The sequence below is a fragment of the Temnothorax curvispinosus genome, unplaced genomic scaffold, assembly GCF_003070985.1.
Source record: "Temnothorax curvispinosus isolate PA1 unplaced genomic scaffold, ASM307098v1 QBEX01017816.1, whole genome shotgun sequence".
Taxonomy (NCBI): Eukaryota; Metazoa; Arthropoda; class Insecta; order Hymenoptera; family Formicidae; genus Temnothorax; species Temnothorax curvispinosus.
Window position 1 is genome coordinate 85933 of NW_020227596.1, and position 18976 is coordinate 104908.

General features: G+C 42.9%; 4 protein-coding genes across 6 annotated transcripts; 2 read left to right on the forward strand and 2 right to left on the reverse strand.

Moving 5' to 3' along the window:
* Window positions 1–1851: 1851 nt before the first annotated feature.
* Window positions 1852–6526, reverse strand: LOC112467776. Its single transcript, XM_025036573.1, has 3 exons — window positions 6329–6526; window positions 2894–5363; window positions 1852–2618 (listed from the first exon to the last, which is right to left on the reverse strand). Exons 1-3 carry the CDS (start codon window positions 6407–6409, stop codon window positions 1852–1854), a joined length of 3318 nt encoding a protein of 1105 aa, XP_024892341.1. The 5' UTR covers window positions 6410–6526.
* Window positions 6527–7913: 1387 nt separating this feature from the next.
* LOC112467803 lies at window positions 7914–10716 on the forward strand. Its single transcript, XM_025036623.1, has 3 exons — window positions 7914–8226; window positions 8786–8887; window positions 9261–10716. Exons 1-3 carry the CDS (start codon window positions 8074–8076, stop codon window positions 9696–9698), a joined length of 693 nt encoding a protein of 230 aa, XP_024892391.1. The 5' UTR covers window positions 7914–8073; the 3' UTR covers window positions 9699–10716.
* LOC112467799 (anaphase-promoting complex subunit 7) lies at window positions 10578–13131 on the reverse strand. Of its 2 annotated transcripts, XM_025036618.1 has the most exons (5): window positions 12938–13131; window positions 12003–12857; window positions 11504–11918; window positions 11148–11422; window positions 10578–11068 (listed from the first exon to the last, which is right to left on the reverse strand). In XM_025036618.1, the coding sequence occupies exons 2-5, from the start codon at window positions 12797–12799 to the stop codon at window positions 10846–10848; spliced, it is 1710 nt and encodes a 569-aa protein (XP_024892386.1). In that variant the 5' UTR covers window positions 12800–12857; window positions 12938–13131; the 3' UTR covers window positions 10578–10845. The 2 variants fall into 2 exon arrangements, with proteins under 2 accessions (XP_024892386.1, XP_024892385.1); XM_025036617.1 differs by having other exon boundaries at window positions 12003–13130.
* A 35-nt stretch (window positions 13132–13166) lies between these two features.
* Window positions 13167–18949, forward strand: LOC112467798 (CAP-Gly domain-containing linker protein 1-like). 2 transcript variants are annotated; one of them, XM_025036616.1, is made up of 14 exons: window positions 13167–13591; window positions 13667–13773; window positions 14093–14268; window positions 14358–14533; window positions 14621–14675; window positions 14752–14878; window positions 14960–15078; window positions 15152–15278; window positions 15364–15506; window positions 15616–15727; window positions 15837–16139; window positions 16244–16570; window positions 16697–16795; window positions 17139–18949. In XM_025036616.1, the coding sequence occupies exons 1-14, from the start codon at window positions 13582–13584 to the stop codon at window positions 17235–17237; spliced, it is 1980 nt and encodes a 659-aa protein (XP_024892384.1). In that variant the 5' UTR covers window positions 13167–13581; the 3' UTR covers window positions 17238–18949. The 2 variants fall into 2 exon arrangements, with proteins under 2 accessions (XP_024892384.1, XP_024892383.1); XM_025036615.1 differs by having other exon boundaries at window positions 13168–13591; window positions 14090–14268.
* The last annotated feature ends 27 nt before the right edge of the window (window positions 18950–18976 follow it).

Genomic DNA, 18976 nt, shown 5'->3' on the forward strand with positions numbered 1-18976 from the left:
TGGCCTCTGGCACGTGTATCCCGATTATATCGACAATTTATTCGGACTCCTTTGCGCGCACGTGTCGCGCGTTCTCCGAGGTCCTTAGAATTTCGAGCGCGCACGTAATCGCGGATCGATACTATAGCAACCGTAAAGGTCGACGGAGGGTGGACGAGAGCGATCGCCCTGAAGCCTTAGAAAAGTATAACGAGATATTTTGTAGGAACGCGCAGGTTGTACAATGATTCCTTTGACGGAGAACGTCTGATCTTCGACCGAGGAGTGGCTTCTTTAAAATAACTCGGCGCGAGGAAGCTCGCTCGAGCGCCTCTCTTCGCGGAATAGAGTTTATTTGTCTGGAAATGATATACCGCCGGTGTAATTATTCCACCACGCATCGTCCTCCTGAAAATCGTGCCCACTTCACGTTGCCCGCTCTTCGGACGGGAGTATGATGAATGGACGCTCGATTAACATCGACGATTAAATAGCGCCTTCCAATTGACGAGCACGAACGAGCAGCGTGGGTGAAATTACGTTTATATATTTGCGTTCGCTGGAAACGATTTGCGGCTCCGCCTCGCCCACGGAAATTCGATCGAGCGAAAGCGCGGTGTCGAATTTCTTTGTCGGACAGTCGCGCGTGTCTCGCGAGATCGCGTCGGAGGAACGCGCGAAATATGCCAATGCCCCAACCAGAGAAAAGAAAAAAAAAGAAGAAGAAAAAGGTCACTCTCGCGCGGCGGTGGAATAACGATCGGCGAAATGAAGCGGATTCGCCGTGGTCGTAAAGGCATCCTGGGGATGGAGAATTAATTGGCTCGATAGCGCGACACGGCGCTTATTTCGGGCGTAAAGTAAATTCAAATGTAATCGCTCACCGTGCGAGCGGGATCGTTTAATAAGACAGATTACGCGCCGGGCACCGGCCATGTCAAATTTACTTCTCATTGTGTTCTATCGTTTGCTCCGCTTATCCGTTTATGGCGTTTACTCACGCCGGACCTCGTTGCTACTTGCTCGGCACGAAACGAGAATGTACGACGAGAATGTTTGTTCAAGTGCCTGCTAAAAAGAGAAGCTGAGAGAAGGCTTTCTATAGTTGGAATAAAAAAACTACTCAAATAGTACTGAAATAGGCGTACTCGATACAAGTATTCGAATAACTGTATCCTCCATCGGAATACCATAATTTCTATTTCTGATTCTCGCGTAAATTTGTTCGCTGGCAATTTTTTTCTCAATCTCGCAAACGGACTGTATAAATAGACTGAAGAAAATTTATCACGATACAATATCAGAATACGATTGTTTTCAGTGGCTAGATGTACCTTTATCAAACATTAAGGATTTACAAAATTCATCGAGAAAAAAAAAGATCTCCAACAATTTAAACGTTCAGAAATACGCTCGGTCGCCTATCGATATAAATTCGTTGCTCGAAACGCTGATAAGAGACCTCATTAACGCAACTTTAATTTGATCAGTGCTGCGACGTCAACGGCGGCCTTTGAAAAAAAGCATCGAAGAAATAATTTATAATGCATACGAATCTTGTGACGGGTCGCCCGATTAAATATAGACGGCTATTAAAACCTCCGGACCGAGTAATCGTTTAGCCGAATTCGATAAATGCTTTCGTCTCTGATATATAATTAGCTCCTCAGGAACGAAGCCCCGCGTTCCACGATATTTTTTCCCCTCTGACCCGATTAAATGGGCAGAAAATATATACGCTAAATGCAGCACGACGAAGTAACGGCCGACATATCAATCGTCCATAATAACGTAACAGCTATAATGACATTATCCGCTAAAACGACGTAATTTTAAATCAATAGACTCCGGATTTCGTCTCCCTCGGCCAATTTACGCGCTGATCGATCTCGCGTCGCCCCCGGATATCCTTTTGATCTGACTATGGCGAAATGACGCGGCCCCTCTCGTGCGATGCACCGTTGTCCCTCGGCTTAGTTTTCCGCTGAATTTTCTCGTCAGCCGTCCTCTCCCCTGCCTGTAGACCTGCTGCCGTTGTCTGCGACGTCTTCGATCTTTGTCGTTCCCGCTCAGCCCGCCGTCGTGAGGTCTCTTCAGCAAGTATTCCGCCATCTTCCTATCGTTGGAATGGGGTAATTTGGTGGCTAATAGATTGTACAGCTTTTTGGTCGCGATCCGATCTCGATGGCGCGACGTCGTCGGCCTGAGAACGTCGACGCGCGACGTCGCGACCGTGGCGGAGGCGGCGCTGATCGCCCGCATCTTCGCCAGCCGTTTCAACTGACGGCGACGATGGGGATCCCGGATCTCGCACATGCTGCGTGTCCGCTTCATGTTGCGTCGAAGCTTCATGTCGATCGACGGTACCACCGACGTTATGCAGTCGCCATGGGCTTCTTCGCACGACAAGCTGTCCGGAGGGCACAACGTCATACACTCGATGCTCTTTTCTTCCTTGGGAGGGCACTCGCAATTCCCGTCGCTCTCCAGTTTGCATTCCAGAGAATCCTTGGAGGTATCATCCTCGCAATCTTCCGTCACGGAATCGCAGCTTGTGTCGCAGGAGCTTCTTCTCGACGGCGGCTCGAAGCTCTCACTCTTGGGTCTACAGCGTTCCAGGCAGCTCTTCGGACAGTCGCCTGTGTTATGTTTAACATGTGTTAATCTTCGAAATTTACTTGCAGCTACGTGTATTTAAGATGCTTTAAAGTCTGTTTATTTATAATATATCTGTTAAATGAATAAATGTATGCATGTAGTATGACGAGTATTTTTCTCGGTCAAAAAGCTATTATTAGTTTAACGTCAGAAATCGTAATTTTTTCCTGAATTAAGGAGCAAAACTAACATGACTAGCATTTTATATTTTATATTAGAAAAGAGAGCTACGTAATATAATATAATGCTATTTTACCTTTTGTAACCGGCGTAACATCTGTCGTCGAAGAAGCCGTAGGCTCGGTGAAGTCTCGATAGGTTGATGGTGGTCCAGGAGACGTTGTTCGAGTAATTTCGGGAGTAGAAGTCTGCATCGTCGTCGTCGTCGTCAGAGATTGCGTCGTCGAGGGCAGAGCGGTTGTCGTTTCGACACGTTTGCTAGTTGACTTGCATTCGATAGACTCGCAGGGTGTCGTCGGGATAGGTGTCGTAATAAATACGGTCACGTTTTCTGTAGGCTTTCTGTCATACGGAAAGGTAACTGTCCTGACTGTCGAACGTTTCAGTTTCATTTTCACGTCGATGGTCGGTCGCTTTGTCGTAACCGTAGGCGATGTTGTTGCAGTAGTTGTTGTAGGCAATGCCGTAGTAGTTGTCGTAGGCGATAGAGTGGTAGTCGTCGTGGGCAATGCCGTAGTAGTTGTCGTGGGCGATAGAGTGGTAGTCGTCGTGGGCAATGCCGTAGTAGTTGTCGTGGGCAACGTTGTCGTAGTCGTCGTGGGCAATTCCGTAGTAGTTGTCGTGGGCGATAGAGTGGTAGTCGTCGTGGGTAACGTCGTAGTGATCGTCGTAGACAATGTCGTAGTTGTTGTTGGCAACGTTGTTATAGTCGTAGATAATGTTGTAGTCGTCGTAGGTAATGTTGTGGTCGTCGTAGGCAATGTTGTTGTAGTCGTTGTGGTAGGTAATGTCGTAGTTGTTGTGGGTGACGTTGTAGCTAACGGTGTAGTTGTTGCCGCTGTAGTACTCGTTATGGGTGTAGTTGTCTCTTCACGATGGGTCGTCGAGATTGGCTTTATGGGCGTAGTCATCGGTGTAATCGTGCTGGTAAACTCCGTAGTGTCCCAGGGTTCCGTTGGAACTCTAATTTTGACCGACGTTTTGGATCTGTGCAGTACGACGCTGGGTGGAGTCGGAACCTTGCCGATAAACGTGCTCCTATTTTGAAACGCTGTACTGTAACGCACTTTCGATATCCTGAACGGGATCTCCACCGAACGTCTCGATTCCGGGGGTATCACGGGGTAGATGCACACGTTGCTCAACTCGAGGAAGCCCTTGATGTACTCCTTGATTTCGGAACTTATGAATCTGCAACGTAAAACCAATTGCAGACCTATTCGTAGGCAAGCTCGCGGAGCGTTGCAAAGAATCTCAACGGGGACGTCTTTCATATCCCGTAGACTCTCGATGATCCCGTCAATCTTCCGCATCATGCGCGCATAGCGTGGCACTTGCCGCAGATTTTCGTAGGAGTCGAACAGCTCCAGCAGATCGTCGAGGCTCTCGATCATGCGACTCCCGCGCCAGAATCTCGCGTGCATCCGCAGCGATGTCGCGATGCTCTTGGCGAAGTCGATATCTCTCAGCTGCCCAGTGATCTCCATCGTCAGCTGAGCGGGAGTGATCTGCTGATACTTTTGCACCCTGAGATATTTCTCCACCACGTTGAATTCGTTTAATTTCGTCACTAAGTACTTCTTAGCCTCGATAACGTCGTTCTCAAGTAGATCGTCGGGTAGCACGAGATCGAACAGGTATCCGATGTGAATCGTTCCGTTCTCGTACGCATTGCCGAGCAAGTGGATATTCTCGTCGATCGTGCCGACGTCGTCGGTAATGCGTCTCGCAATGAGGAACGCGTGCTTCTTCAGATCATTGTCCAGAGATTTCTCGGCGTACGTGTCGATGTAGTGCTTGAGGAAGGAGTTGACAGTGTGGAACTTCCTCAGCTCCTTCGTGGGAATCGAAATTTCAGTCTCCGTGGTTTCGTGAAAGTGTCGTACGAGTTCCTTCTCAGCGAGGCGCACGTCGTCGTCGTAGTTCTCGTACCTCACGTTGCAGAGGAGTCCGGAAAGCAGATTGGGCGTGATCGTCAGCGCTTCCCGTTGCAGAAACCTCAGCGTCGTCGCCAGCGAGAAACCTCCGGGATACTGCTTCGATATCTTGGACGAACGGTACATCCGGTACGTGACATTCAACGCGGGCGTGTCGCGATCGTCGGGATGCGAGATATCGTGTTGCTTATTCCTGATTCTGCGGCACATGCTCGCGCTACTCCGCAGACAGGTATCCGTAGCGCGATCGTAGATCTCGGCGCAGATCCTGGACGGTCTCGTGTCCTGATTCTTCAGGACGTTGGGGACCAGGTCGAATACATCGTACCGTCGCTCGAGAATCTCGCGGTACACTTTGCGCAACGCCTCCACTTCCGCTATGCCGAAGTCGTCGTAATAGACGTACAGGAGGCTGCCGAAGGTGTCGAGTATTCGCGCCCGCAGGAGTGCGCCGAACTGCAGCAAGTGCTCCGTCGCCTCTTGCAACGTGTAACTCTCTTTCGGCGCCACGAAATTCAGCTGCTCGAGAAAGTCGCGGGTCGTCAGGATTATGTTGTCGTCCTCATTCGCTACTATCACGTCGTGTCTATGAGCCTCGTAGTTGACCGCCTAGAGAAATTGGGACGTGAAACAACGGTGCCGAAATAGCTGAGAGAGGTCGATTCCTCTCCGTTACGCGTTGACACGTTTTCTTGTAATTCAAAATTTAATTAAACAACGAATAGTATTTATTTTACTTTGCCTCATTCTTATACGAGAGTAAAACTATTACGCACGTAGAAGCGCGATCAATTTTGCGAAAGAAAAACAGGGCTGAGAATCCAAATTGATAACACGGTGAACGTTCGTTGTGATCGATTATGCGAAAACTGTATCGCCGTCGGCTAATTCTCTAAATTCCATGGCCACCCGTGCGATTTTTTATTTCTTTTATTTTCCCCGGTCCGTTATAGCGAGGGTCACGAAGAATTTAACGACCCATCGGCATCATTCTCATTGTTAACTCGTTCGATAACACACCGGCGATATTGGGATGTAATACTGTTCACGTCGAGCCCATTACCGCTGACAGTTGGCGTCTCTAATTTGACAAACGATAGCCCAATAAATCTTTCAAGAAATAGGTGAATGTGATCTCTCTCGTCTCGGAAAAAGTACACGATTTTACTGCGAATCATAAACGTTCGTGATACTATAAAGATAAATCTACTTTTAAATAGTAGAACGCAACGACATTTGAGTACGATATATCAATATTCCAAAAGCTTCCAATTACTCGATTCTAATTCAAAAAAATTATTTATTTTTTTATTTAATACTTGATTCTAATCAAAAAAATTATTTATTTATAGATTATATACTAAAAATGTACGCGGTACACTTTTATATAAATGACATAAATATTAAAATATATTGAAACATATATTTTAGTTAAATTTAAATTTTTATTTAAATTTATTTTTAAGTATATTAAAATAAATTAAAAGATATTAAAATTCGGCCATTCTTCCTTCTGTCTCTTCGACACCCTAACTTTCTTTCGTGGCAAGGTCGGGAGACACCCCCGGTCTCACCTGCGCGGATGACACGAGCAGCAGGGTCAAAGTGAACTCGATCCCCCGTACCGCGGTCCGCGATGACATTGTCGGTGCCATAAACTCACTCGCGAGACGACGCAGACTTCGCTCCGACAACAATGCAAACCGAACAAGCTGTCGCGTAGCTTATATAACGTGCGCGTGCACGTCTTTATGGACGTGCACGTGGGTGAGGACGGCTTGTGCGGCGCGGCCGCGGCGGCGGTGCGCTGTGTGGTCCAAGCGCACACGGCGAAATTGAAATTAAATCATGAACATATGGACGATACGGAGCCCACCCTGAGAAACTCGGATTCCACCCGTATAGTTATCTCGCGATCTAACGTGTATCATTTTATTTCCTTTTCTCCACGAGTACTCCGATCGCTCGAAAGCCGCTTTCCCAACAACTCCCGATCTAACGCCACTTGTCGTAATAATCTCGTAAAAAGCTCTTTAAGGGAGAATATACACCTAGAAACGAAAAAAAAGGTAATTTTCGGGAATTTTTTTCAGGAGAACTATTGGAATTGTCGGGTCGGGGTTTTTTGTAGTTAAAAATACACACTTTCAAGAATGTTTTAAATTTTTTTTATTAAAAAATGTTGCAAATTCACGGAGTATACTGGAGTCGTCTACGGAGTGCCGTAAAAAAAGACGGTACCCAGCGGCGCTTCGTCAAAAATCATCTAAAACAAAAAATCAAACAGAAAATAAAAATAGATACTATAATCTAGTCTTTGTCGTAGCCGATTTTAAAAATATTGATTTTTTACAAAATGGCGGGCGCTTGAACTCAACGTAGCGATCTTGAAAAAATCGCTATTCAATCAATCAATATCAATATTTTTAAAATCGGCTACGACAAAGACTAGATTATAGTATCTATTTTTATTTTCTGTTTGATTTTTTTGTTTTAGATGATTTTTGACGAAGCGCCGCTGGCTACCGTCTTTTTTTACGGCACTCCGTAGACGACTCCAGTACTCCGTGAATTTGCAACATTTTTTAATAAAAAAAATTTAAAACATTCTTGAAAGTGTGTATTTTTAGCTACAAAAAACCCCGACCCGACAATTCAAATAGTTCCCCTGAAAAAAATTCCCGAAAATTACCTTTTTTTTTTTCGTTTCTAGGTGTATATTCCCCCTTAAAATTCAAGTTTTATCGGAAGCGCTCTTATCTATAAGCTATACTAAGCTACTTTATTAAACGTTCCACTTTTCAAGGGTATTGGAGAGACCGGATCGATCTCTCCTGCTGCAGCCCAGCGTCCTGAAAATTAATATTTGATCGGTATCAACCCCGATCGAACTCCGACCGTTTCCACGGGGGCGAGGGCGCAAAGCTCCATCCGTAAAAGGCCTTCACACATAAAACGCCGTAAGGACGTAAAACGTAAGCGTAAAAAAATCGACCAATCCCAATCAAGTATTTTCCCCTACTGAGGTTACGGACAGCACAATACTTGATTGGGATTGGTCGATTTTCGTACGCCTACGTTTTACGTTCTTACACGGATTTTACGTGTGAAGGCCTTAATTCTGCCCACCTTCGGTCGAGCCTGCGCAGTTTCCACTCCAATATGGATTCTTTGAGTGATACATGCCTCGCGCCCAAGGGCGCAGCGATTTCCACGGAATATCTCGTCGGGGAGTACTCGCGCACGATCGCTCGTCGCGACGCCCGAACGTTTTTCGGGGGTATAGCGGTCCGTCGTTATATAGCTGGTACCCGGCGTGATGTCCGAGGACTATCAGCACGCCTGCCAAAGGGCGGAATTGCTGGGCTTGCCGAGGCCCAGCGAGGAGGAGTGGAGGCAGTCGCAGGCGGCGCAGATCGAGAATCGCCGTTGCGACGATGACGACGACGATGCTGTCGATGCTGTAGTAGAGGTAATCGCGCTGCGCCTCGCCTGCGCTTGGCCTGAAACGGTTTGAGACGCCTGAAAATTCCAAGTCCAGGAGGAGATGTCTCTTTGGAGATATGCCCAACCAAAGTAGCCTGAATTTCGCTTAATCTGGCACGCCCGTCGACAAAACCATCCGTCTCTTGAGTCGAAAATTTAACGAAAATTTAAAATCTCTTTTTTTTTACGTCGTAAACATGTAAAACGTCAGGAGCTAGAAGAGTCTCGAGCGACGTACTTCGCAAGTTTTCTTCGAGCTTTTACAAATTTCTTTTCCTCTCTTTTTTTCTCCTCTCGTTCATCCACTCTTTCTCACTCTTTCGCGTGTTTATGAACGGCTAATGCACCTACGGCGGCGATAGACGTTAACGTAGCAGAATCGGGTTGCGCGTCCACGTGCGGCGTGCCAGATCAGCCGGAATAAATCCGCTGACGCGGGTCGCCGCGCGGAGTTTGCCGTGGGGATTCATATTAGCGTCAACGATCGTCCACGCGTGTCCACGACATGATTTTCCCTCACACGACGACGCTGTTATCTCCTATAGGACTTGGATCACGCGGACGAGACGGCGGGACGCATCACCGGCGGTCTGGATGAGCTGACCACCATTCTGAGCCACACGCAGAAGAAGCTCAACAGATTCAAGGTGACTTGGGATAATTAATTGCCGTGCGGGCCCGCGCGCGCTCATTTCGCATGTTGCTCGAATTAATTATTATTTTGTCATAACGATAGCGCGGAATTTTTACGACCGATACGACGGGCCGCTTTATGTCCTTACCCGCTCGCTAAATTGATAACGCTTTCCTCCTGCACCGCCGGTTCTCCACCGCGGCCACGCGGCTAAATGAATTGTTCGTCACGAGATTCGTAAGTTCCGCACGCTGACGAGTTACAGATAAATTGACATTACACGCGCGTTTTCTCCATTTTTCATCGCGGGAGAGATAGAGAAAGAGAGAGGGAGGGAGGAAGAAGGAGAGAGAGAAGGCTTCTGTATAAAATAAAAAATTCCGCAGACGGTTTGCGGCAGAATGGGAACGTTACTCAAGGTGAAGGTGACTTCTCGCGGCGGAACGCCGCGTCACAAGCCCGAGGAGCCGAATCCCGACGCGGAGAAGCTGAAAAGCCAGGAGAAGCCAGAATCCGATGAGGTGATGACGGTGGAATCGTCGGATGACGCTGTCGTGAATCCCGCGAACAGCGATGATCAGGAACAGATCGACATCAACAAGAAAAGGGCATCTAACTTGGCCAAGGTGGAGGCCTTGATCGTGAAGGCCGAGAACGCTCAACACACTATGCAGAACAGCGGTGTCCACCCGAAGCAGATCGATCTCAGCAAGAAAATGGGATCCCACCTGGATAAGCTGGACTCCATGATCACGAAGGCCGAGAACGCTCAATACAGTATGCAGCATCAAACGAAGCAAATGAAAAAGTTCTTGAAGAAATAATCGCAATAAATGAAACGAATCGCTAATTAACGAATTAACCGGCTGGACGATATAAACTCGCGTGAGGTTAATCATCAACTAAATTAATCGCATCTTCCATTTTGAATGAAAATTCGTATGAGAGAATATTTTGCAGATATGTCACGCGCGTAAATTAATCCCCCAAGGTGTTTCTTGGCTTTGACCGATAAATTCTACATTCTTGTAGATGCGTAGTTGTGTAAGAAAACACGATAAGCAATTTCACAAGCAGCCAGCGCGTATATAGGAAGTCGTATAAACTTAAATTGTTACATTGCACATACGAAGTTTAATTGTTGCATCGAATATTGTGGTACCTTTCTCGCGATATATTTATCGAAATCGCGAGAGGAAAATGTGAATGTGAATAATTGTTATTGATTCTTTTATATGTCGCGCGACGTTCTCTTTGTCGCTAAAAGCCCAATATTGTTACGATAATACATGTATTGTCAAATGTATGTACCTATATATATATATATTTATATATAGCGCAACTATATATTATTTAATTTTAAATGGCACTCTTTAAAATATCTAATATAATTTTATGTATATACATATATGCATATATACGAATATTGTTGACGAATATAGTATTGTTACATAGACACGAGTATATTTCCGGTAATTGAGGCTTTATGCTTGAATCCTTGACAATATCGTCATATCAGGTGTAAAAGATATGGAAAGGCATGTTGGCAAATCGCGGGATGTTTTTCTAAATCTAAGTTGTGTAACTGCTGCGTACTAATATAACAAACGACGGGTATATGGTTTGCCTTAATCTTCCTAGCTATACTTAAGTTCGGCGACGTTAGAGTTCTCCTTTTTATGAAAGTATTTTCGCAATAGACATTAATAAAAATTTAACATTTATTTTATATTTTTAAAAGTAGGCAACAGAGCTCCATGACGGTACAATTATTGAATTTATTATAAAAAGAAGTAAATTGTCTACGATGTATTACTCTCAAATAATATTAATCACGAACAATCTCAGTCTCATTTCATTCGTACAAATTATTCTCCCAAGATTCTTTTCCAAAAAAATCGACTATAATTAATTTAGAAGCCAAAACTTGGACCGATCTCGATTGGCTATTCTTTTCTACGATAAGAACGACTATTGACTATTGGCTTCCAAATCCATATCCGACCAAATGGCTTCAGTCTCACTCTCCTCGGGCGCCTCGTCGTTATCTGTGTCCGGTAGACCGTCACCGACATCGTAGGTCGTATCAGCCTGTTCCTCACCAACGGTCATATAATAACCGGAATCCAGTTTGCTAGAAGAACTATCTAAGCGATGCATTCCCTCTATAGCTCTCCTGTTGTTTGGATCCAAGCTGGAAATAAAAGATAGGTAAGCTTTACCTATATAGATTCATAGTATAAATAAAAAATTACAAAAATGAAATTATGTACTTTAAAGCTACGGCATAATGATCTAGAGCCTTCTCCTCGTTGTGTACTCTCGCCCATAAGTCTCCCAAAGTCTGATGGAGCTTGCAGGTAGAGTGAATCTCCACCTGTCTCTCGAGTAGTTCGATGGCTGCTTCTAAATTCATTTCCTGTTCGTATATCTCCGCAAGCAGGTACACCGCGGCTAAGTGGACCTCATCTTGAGACAATGCTTTTTCAAGAAGATTCTTAGCCTTGCTCACTGATACAGGATCTTTCATCAAGACGGATGCGTACAACTGCAAACGCAGAAATGCATAGTTACATCTTTACATTTACATTCAAATTTACAGGATATTCTTTTTTTAACTTTAACTCACTGTTAAAGCTCTTGCGGTTTGTCCAAGATGTTTGCAACAGCCGCTGGCGATATTCAGAGCCTCTCGCAATCTGTGCATCCCGACATGACAATCCACCATACCTTTATGCGGCTCATATCTATATGGCTTTAACTGCATGGCGTGTCTAAAAAAGATATTCGCGTCCTGATACTTCTTTTGCTCAATAAGAATATTGCCACGTAATATAGTGGCCTCTATATCGTTAGGATTCAGGTTTAATGCCTGAGCAGTGAGAGTATTTGCCCTGCTGAATTTTCTAGCGGCGTACAGGGAATATGCCATGGCAACGTAAATTTCGCCGGTACATTCGTTGTTAGCGGTTATCACCGGTATCAGCCGCTCCAATTCTTTGATGTGATGCATCTTGTACAGAACCGCGGCATATATGTCCACCCTGCAGAAAAGTAACAAAGGATAGGTACGCATGTATGAGGGATATATGCTGTGACAAATTTCTGAGTGACATCGTTGAACTTACCCTTTTGTTATATCTGGCTCGATCTGGCGGGCTCGCTTCAGGCACAGCAGAGCGTTCTTGTCATCGCCAGCGTAATAGTAACACTCGCCCATGATAGTCAATAGATTAAAATTATCTCTGAGTAGAACAACGTTGTCCAATGACCTCAGCGTAGTTACGGCTTGAGTAAATTCTTTATTATGAATATGAGCGTGAGCCTTGATCCAGGTGTTGAGCCACTCCAAGTTCATTGAGCCGGAGATGGTTAGAGAGTTTACTTCCACCCCATTTACCCCTAAAGATAGAAGACCTTCGGCTGCTTCCAAGGCCAACGGACACTCCTTTAAGACTTCTTTGTACGTGGTGATAGCAGATCGCTCCATTCCCTGCTCGTGAAACATCTTGGCTAGTGCCATGTTCACCTTGGCAGTGCGCTGCTTGCCGGGGATGCTCTGTAGCACTTGCAGTGCTTCCTGCAGGTTCTTGGACTTGACTAGACACAAATGGATCTGATACTTGATGTTGACATCCGACGGCAGATCCTTCTGTCCATCCAATAACGGTTTCCCCATGCCTTTGGACTTTAGCAGACACTTGCGGAACTGCAGAGCCTTCTTGTAGAGAGTTTCCGCTCTGCGATACTTGCCTAGGTGAAAGTGAGCATCCGCGTAATAAACGTACACATGAAACTTGCTGTAGCCAGGCAGCAAGTCGGCATTGTGCTCGCTGAGAGAGAGCACCAGGTTCGTCAGGGAGATGACGTTGCAGTATAATGCCTGATCGTAAAGCAGCTTGATCTGCTCGAACAGTCCTGACATGGCTCTTAATCTTCCCTCGAAACAAATTTCGCTTCGGACTACCAGCAGATTTCAGATCCTGCGATAATAATACCGAAAGAGAGCGTGAGATTCTCAGAATTTCACAAAATGTAACATTTTAAGAACCCCGAATCTTACGAAATTTATCGCTCCTATTTTCATTCAGAAACCCATTCTTTTTTCTTTCTGCATTTTTAAGCGAGCACTAGGATAACGCGAATATTCGTCTTTGTTGCAAATATTTGCTTCAAAGTATCGTATATGTGTGTTTTCAATTATCCAGGTAAATATAACCTGAAAGATCGTTGTGGACACGATTCGGAGCAATTCGGAGTAATCTCAAGCCTCAAGTAATCGGAGTATCGGAGTTCGGTTCGGAGCAGTTCGGAGTCGCTGGATGCGAAGCGCTTGCACGATACACCAACAGAGAACGCTGCGGTATGCCTACACATGACGCGCGCGAAACGAAAAATGTCACTAAATTACAGAGCGCTGTTTTTATTTTCCAAGAACAATGTAATTTGCATCATATTCTAGAAACCGAATATTGAAGAGATTTTAGCGAGGCAGCTCTACCGCAATTATAATAATCGCAAGTTGTTTGTCGTAATAAAAAAAAAAGAAAATTATCAGCAAGAAGATACCGGCTTGAAGTTTGTCTCTCATTTGATTTCTTTAGTTTTGCAACAATGCCTATTACATACCTGCCTTAATTGGCGTCGCGAAGTAGAACCCAACGGTCGAATCGAACCGACGTTGAAAGGAAAACGTAAAAAGGAATTATGCAAGAAGGTAAGAAGGTGCAAGTTTTTGTCCTTTGCTTCCGGCTCTAATTCTCGTGTAATAATCTTCCCGCGAAACTTGCAGAAAACGCTCGCGCGTGCACGCAAAGCGGCGGCAGATTCATCGATACGCTGATCACACAATGGGTGAACCGAACGGGAAGCAATGTTCCGTCACAGCAAGCGGAAGAGGTGCGAATCGCTTTATTTCGAGGAGCGACGAAGAGCCTTTACCTTCTCGTTTCTTCTTTTGTCAAATCTAGTTTCTAATCTTTAGTTGGACCTCAGCCAAACTCCGATTAATTTAATGGGCGATTAACTTGTCGAGTGATATACCTGCAGCATTTTGTTAACGCGGATAAAAACTCTTAATTCTTTGTTGCTTGACACAGAAAGATGAATAAAAAATGTTCAATTAATTAATCGCCACTCAAGTTAATCGGATTTTGATCGAAGCTGCTCTAAGCTGCAAAGAAAATGAATTTCTATGAATGCTTTGCGGGAGTAGCAGGTAGCCGAAAGTTCGAACACGAAGGATGTCGACAACAACAAGCAGCAAGCCCTGCAGAATCACGAACGCGTGATTCAAAGCCTGAAACGAAAACTGAAGGAGAGCCAAGAGGCGGAGGCCTCATTGTCCGCCTCCTTGGAGACGGAGGTGCGCAACAGGGAGGAGATTCAGACGAAGTAAATCCCGCTTCTTCCTTCTTTCTTTTTTTGTCTTGATGAATCTTTTCTGTATTTTGCGACTCGACTTTCTTTTTTGGCAACAACAGACTGAACGCCACTTGGGTGTATATTGAGAACATTACGGAGTATTTCAATTACATCAAAGAGAGCCTTGCCAGTTTTCAACAGCACCGCACTAGTTTGGCCTCCTTATATGATAACGTGATTTTGAAACAACAAGAAACCATCCAGAAGCTGCAGCTGAACGACTCGAAATCAAAAGGCGCGTCTTTACATATATTTAAAATATTTGAAACATTCGCGATCCTATAGATTTATGTTATTGTAATAATTAATTTTGTAATCGCAGATCTGGAGAATCATGTCGCGCAATTGAAAAATAATTCGCTATTTCAGGAGGAAAGGTAATTTTCGTTATACTTCCGATAAATACTTTGCATAAATAGACAAAAATTTTATTAAAATCATGTTTTGAATTAGATTACAAGAGGCGATAGCGGAGCAGAATAAATTACGAAAGCAATTGGAGACCTCCGAATGTGAGCTGCAGTTGCAGAGGAATGAATTGGCGAACGCACATGCCGCGGAAAAGCTGACACTTGTCAAAGTTTGTTGTCTCATTCTTCCAAGAGATTCCATTTTTTTGCTATAATCTATTGCATTTTGATTGGAGACTTTTTTAATTTAGGAACAGCAGCGATTGCTATTAGAATATGAAAATGTACAATCGCGACTGCAGATGGTCGAGAAAGAGAAATGCGACATCGTCGCACAACTAGAAAACAAATTGCTCCTTCATGAAGACAAGTAAGTCATCGCGCCAAACGCGATAAATTGCACGAACAGTAATAGTATTATTAAGTGAATAATTTTTTTTTAGAATGCAAGAGGCGCTGATGGAGCATAACAAATTAAAAAAACAAGCGGAGAGTGCTGAACGCGAATTCCATTCGCAGAAAAATGAATTAACGAGAGCATACGCTGAAGAAAAGAAAATGCTTATTGAAGTACCTTAAAGAAAAATTTTTCTTTTGTACTTTATCATTCTTTTTTCACTAATCTTTAATGTTCTAATCCTAATGTTTGTTTCAGAAACAACAGCGATTGCAACTAGAATCGGAAAATTTACAATCACGATTAAACACGTTAGAGCAAGACAAAAACAATATTACGGAAATAATCGAGCAAAAAGATGCACTTATCTCAAAATTGGAAGATGAAGTCTCCATGTATAAGTAAGTATTTAAATTAATGAAATTTTATGAATATTTCGAAATTAGAAATATCTTTTAGATCGTATCTCATTATCAGATACTGAAGTTTAATTTGTTTTTCTTATGACAGAAATCAAATCGATACGATAACGGCGAGATATAACGAGACGAGCGCTAAGTGTGAAGCATTAACGGAAAGGCAACATACGCGGGAGGAAGAATTGGTTACAAAAACGGAAAGAGTAAGTTATGTCAGTTATGTAGAGAGTCGTTTATTAATTTTGACTAAAATGATATTATCTTTGTTAATATTACGTTATTTTCCAATTATTTTCCAATATTATTTTCTAGATTCAAAATTTAGAGACGATGTTAAGTGCAGTAAAGCAAAGGGAGGCAGATCTTGTTAATGACGTGAATAGAATAGAGGAAACATTAACTAATAAAAGGGATTATATCAACAATCTGGAAAATAAGCTTTCGAACGTGCAGAGGGACTTGCAACTTGCACAGATGCAGAACACTGCGATGAAGGAGAATCTAGAAAGAACTAAAAGTACCAACGAGTTTACCACTACCGAGCTTCAGCAAAAACTGAAGGCTCTTCAGAGAGAAAAAGAAGAAATTATAAAACGAGAAAGTACAAAGAATAAGGTAATAAATGAGTAAATTTAACATATTAATAAAATCCTCTTCTCACGCTCGATATTCCAAGACTTTCTTGAATTATTGAATTTTTATTTCCTGAACTTTTGCAGAACGCAGAGACGTTGTATGAAAATACACGAACCAAACACACTGAAGAAATATCAACTTTAAAGAACAATTACGAAACACGATTAGTCGAATTACAAAAAACTATAGAGTACCTAAATGAAGTGATCAATGGTATCAAGAAAGAGAATAACGCGCTGAACAAGTCTTTGACGGAAACAAGAGCGGACAACACCAATTTAAGAAATAATCATGAGTTTCTTATGCGTCGTAATGATGATCTTCAGAAAAAGTTGAAAGAAGCTGCGGAAATAACGCAGATAAAATCGATTGACGATCGAAAGCCCACGAGTGTATCTACTAAGTACGACGTAAGCGCACAATTATAGTAATTATCGATTATTGGTCGTTCTGCGGAACATAAAATTAACGATACAAAATCTCTATGTCTGCGTTTAATTACGAATTGTCTTAATTCCTCGAATCATGCTTCTTAGGATTCCACACCGGTGAGTTTAAACGATAATAATGAAGATAAGCCAACGCAAACACTGGATTCGATGAGGCCTTCGATGAAGAAGCATAATCAGAACGAGGTATAATTTTTATATGCTATTAAATATAAATACAACACACACACACACACACGCGCGCGCGCGCGCACGCGCGCGAAAAAAATTGAAAAGGAAATGCTAAAAGTAAAACATGAATGGAGAAGGATGAATAGTATAATGACGTTTTTTTCCACATAAGAGAGTTAAGAACTTTTGAAATAAGTGAAAGTGAGAGTACGAATAAACGTGTTTTTTAATATACTTTTTTAGGATATGATAATAATCTTATTCATCCTCTCATTTATTTGTCGTTACTAAAGATATCTAGCTAACCAAGTAGAAGCGTTTCATTGACCTGTTTTTTATATGTTTCTGTTTTACGCAGCAAGAAGCGGAAGTTACGTCAGTAACAAGCAAGAAGTTTTTCAAGTTCCGTTCCGTTCAACCTCAACCACGTACTTACGCCAAACGGCGAAGAGATTGAAGAAACTTACAAAAAGATCATTGTTTCGAATGGAACACATCTGAATGAGTATCAGATTCTTTTTGTTCATTTCTTTTATTATTATTATACAGGATTTTCTCATTTCCATTCGAAATTAATTTAAGTATTATTTATATATAATAAAATACACAAGATTTTCATTAGGAAATTATAAATGTGAGCTAGAGGTTGTATGCATTCGATGTAGACCTACGGTTAATATCGGACAAAAAGATAGTCGCGTTTACAGTAACGTCGTAATATGAAGTCTCATCATCGCGCTCTCAGAAAAAACGCCCACGCACCTTCGACACAGAGCAGACGAGATTGTAGCTAGTGTGGAAGCGCGCAGAAAACTTAAATTTAAACGTGATTCATCGGTTCGCCATCCGACCAATAAATGATCCTCTTTCAATCGACGCGGTCCAAATTACGCAATGTAATAGAGTCGCGCAAATCTCACCTTTTACAAGATATCGTTATATGCATTACTTTTTTGTTCCAGCTGTTATAACGCAACTTACAAACATATCACTTTCATGTTGTAGGTGTAACGATTTTAATTTTTCACGATTGATTTGTAATAAGAACGTCTTGGAAACAAACTTTTATATTTTATAAACTCTCTCAAGCTCACAAATTAGTCTATATATATCAGCGACAAACTTTTAGAGTTTCGTCCTCGGGATGTCTATAATTTTCCGCATTTTCTCCGACTCTATCGTCTCTATCTCACGTTCACACGAGAGGCGAGTATCTGCCGTGAAATCTGGATCGCGCAATAATAACCCGAGCCATATGACAGAGAACTATTTAAAAGTAGCGCGTCCCACTTTTCACGAGGGCGACCGTATTTTTTTTTTCTCCATTCCTTCCTTCTGTGTCAGGACCTCGACACGTTGCCTACGCCCTATACTGAAGAGCTATGTGTTGGAATATGCAATGTAATCAAACCGAGAACAACGCGCGAGCCGTTTTGCTCGAACAGTTCAAACTATCCTTGATCTGACATTTCTGTCTCCTAATAAGGATCCATTCAAATCATTCAGACTTATGTATACAGCGACATGTATAATATCTGTCCCCTTTTTTATTTGTTCTTCATATTCATTCGTTCCCCATCGATTTCTCGATTCAAATTAGAGTATTAGAACATATATGTACAATGTTATTATATCAAATTTAAACAGAAAATAAAAAAATGTTAACTAATTAACTCTCTATCAAACAATTGATTGTGAAAAATTCGAAATATTCTCTTTCCGTTGTATTTTTTAAATAGACATTACAGACGCGTAATCGGCGTCTGAGACTCTTAATAGTCGCTTATTTAATAATGCCAACGCAACAGTGACACGCTCACGCGAATCTTGTTTCGGCTTATTTACCGGATGCTATAATCATTACTAAGCTGCCCAATTTTCATAGCAGCTGCGTCTCTCTGCGATTTCGGAAAACCTATTTCTCGTTTAACTGAATAAGCCGCTAATATTAGAATCCCGAAACGTGTGGAATCACGTACGCTTGCGTCGCTTATACGGGGTGTCGCGTCAACCATGCGGAATATGAGAAAAAGTTATCTCCGATACTTCTCGTTTATTGATCATCGAGCCAACGAAGAAGAGGATAGGATAGAAAGCCTTGAAGATACATCACAATCCACACGAACATTGACGAGGAATCCTCGATTGCGCTTTTGTGTGGACATACATTTTTTTCCGTCGGAACATTTCTCACAA

Excerpts from the sequence above, each read along its gene's own strand:
- LOC112467803 (XM_025036623.1), top strand. The coding sequence starts at position 8,074 with ATGTCCGAGGACTATCAGCACGCCTGCCAAAGGGCGGAATTGCTGGGC. Across the intron at positions 8,227-8,785 it reads CTGTCGATGCTGTAGTAGAG|GACTTGGATCACGCGGACGA; the intron begins GTAATCGCGCTG and ends TATCTCCTATAG. Across the intron at positions 8,888-9,260 it reads AGAAGCTCAACAGATTCAAG|ACGGTTTGCGGCAGAATGGG; the intron begins GTGACTTGGGAT and ends AAAATTCCGCAG.
- LOC112467799 (XM_025036618.1), bottom strand. The coding sequence starts at position 12,799 with ATGTCAGGACTGTTCGAGCAGATCAAGCTGCTTTACGATCAGGCATTA. Across the intron at positions 11,919-12,002 it reads GAGCCAGATATAACAAAAGG|GGTGGACATATATGCCGCGG; the intron begins GTAAGTTCAACG and ends ACTTTTCTGCAG. Across the intron at positions 11,423-11,503 it reads AAACCGCAAGAGCTTTAACA|TTGTACGCATCCGTCTTGAT; the intron begins GTGAGTTAAAGT and ends CTGCGTTTGCAG.
- LOC112467798 (XM_025036615.1), top strand. Across the intron at positions 14,676-14,751 it reads TCGCTATTTCAGGAGGAAAG|ATTACAAGAGGCGATAGCGG; the intron begins GTAATTTTCGTT and ends GTTTTGAATTAG. Across the intron at positions 15,728-15,836 it reads TGGTTACAAAAACGGAAAGA|ATTCAAAATTTAGAGACGAT; the intron begins GTAAGTTATGTC and ends ATTATTTTCTAG.
- LOC112467776 (XM_025036573.1), bottom strand. The coding sequence starts at position 6,409 with ATGGCACCGACAATGTCATCGCGGACCGCGGTACGGGGGATCGAGTTC. Across the intron at positions 5,364-6,328 it reads TGCTCGTGTCATCCGCGCAG|GCGGTCAACTACGAGGCTCA; the intron begins GTGAGACCGGGG and ends CAATTTCTCTAG. Across the intron at positions 2,619-2,893 it reads TGTTACGCCGGTTACAAAAG|GCGACTGTCCGAAGAGCTGC; the intron begins GTAAAATAGCAT and ends AACATAACACAG.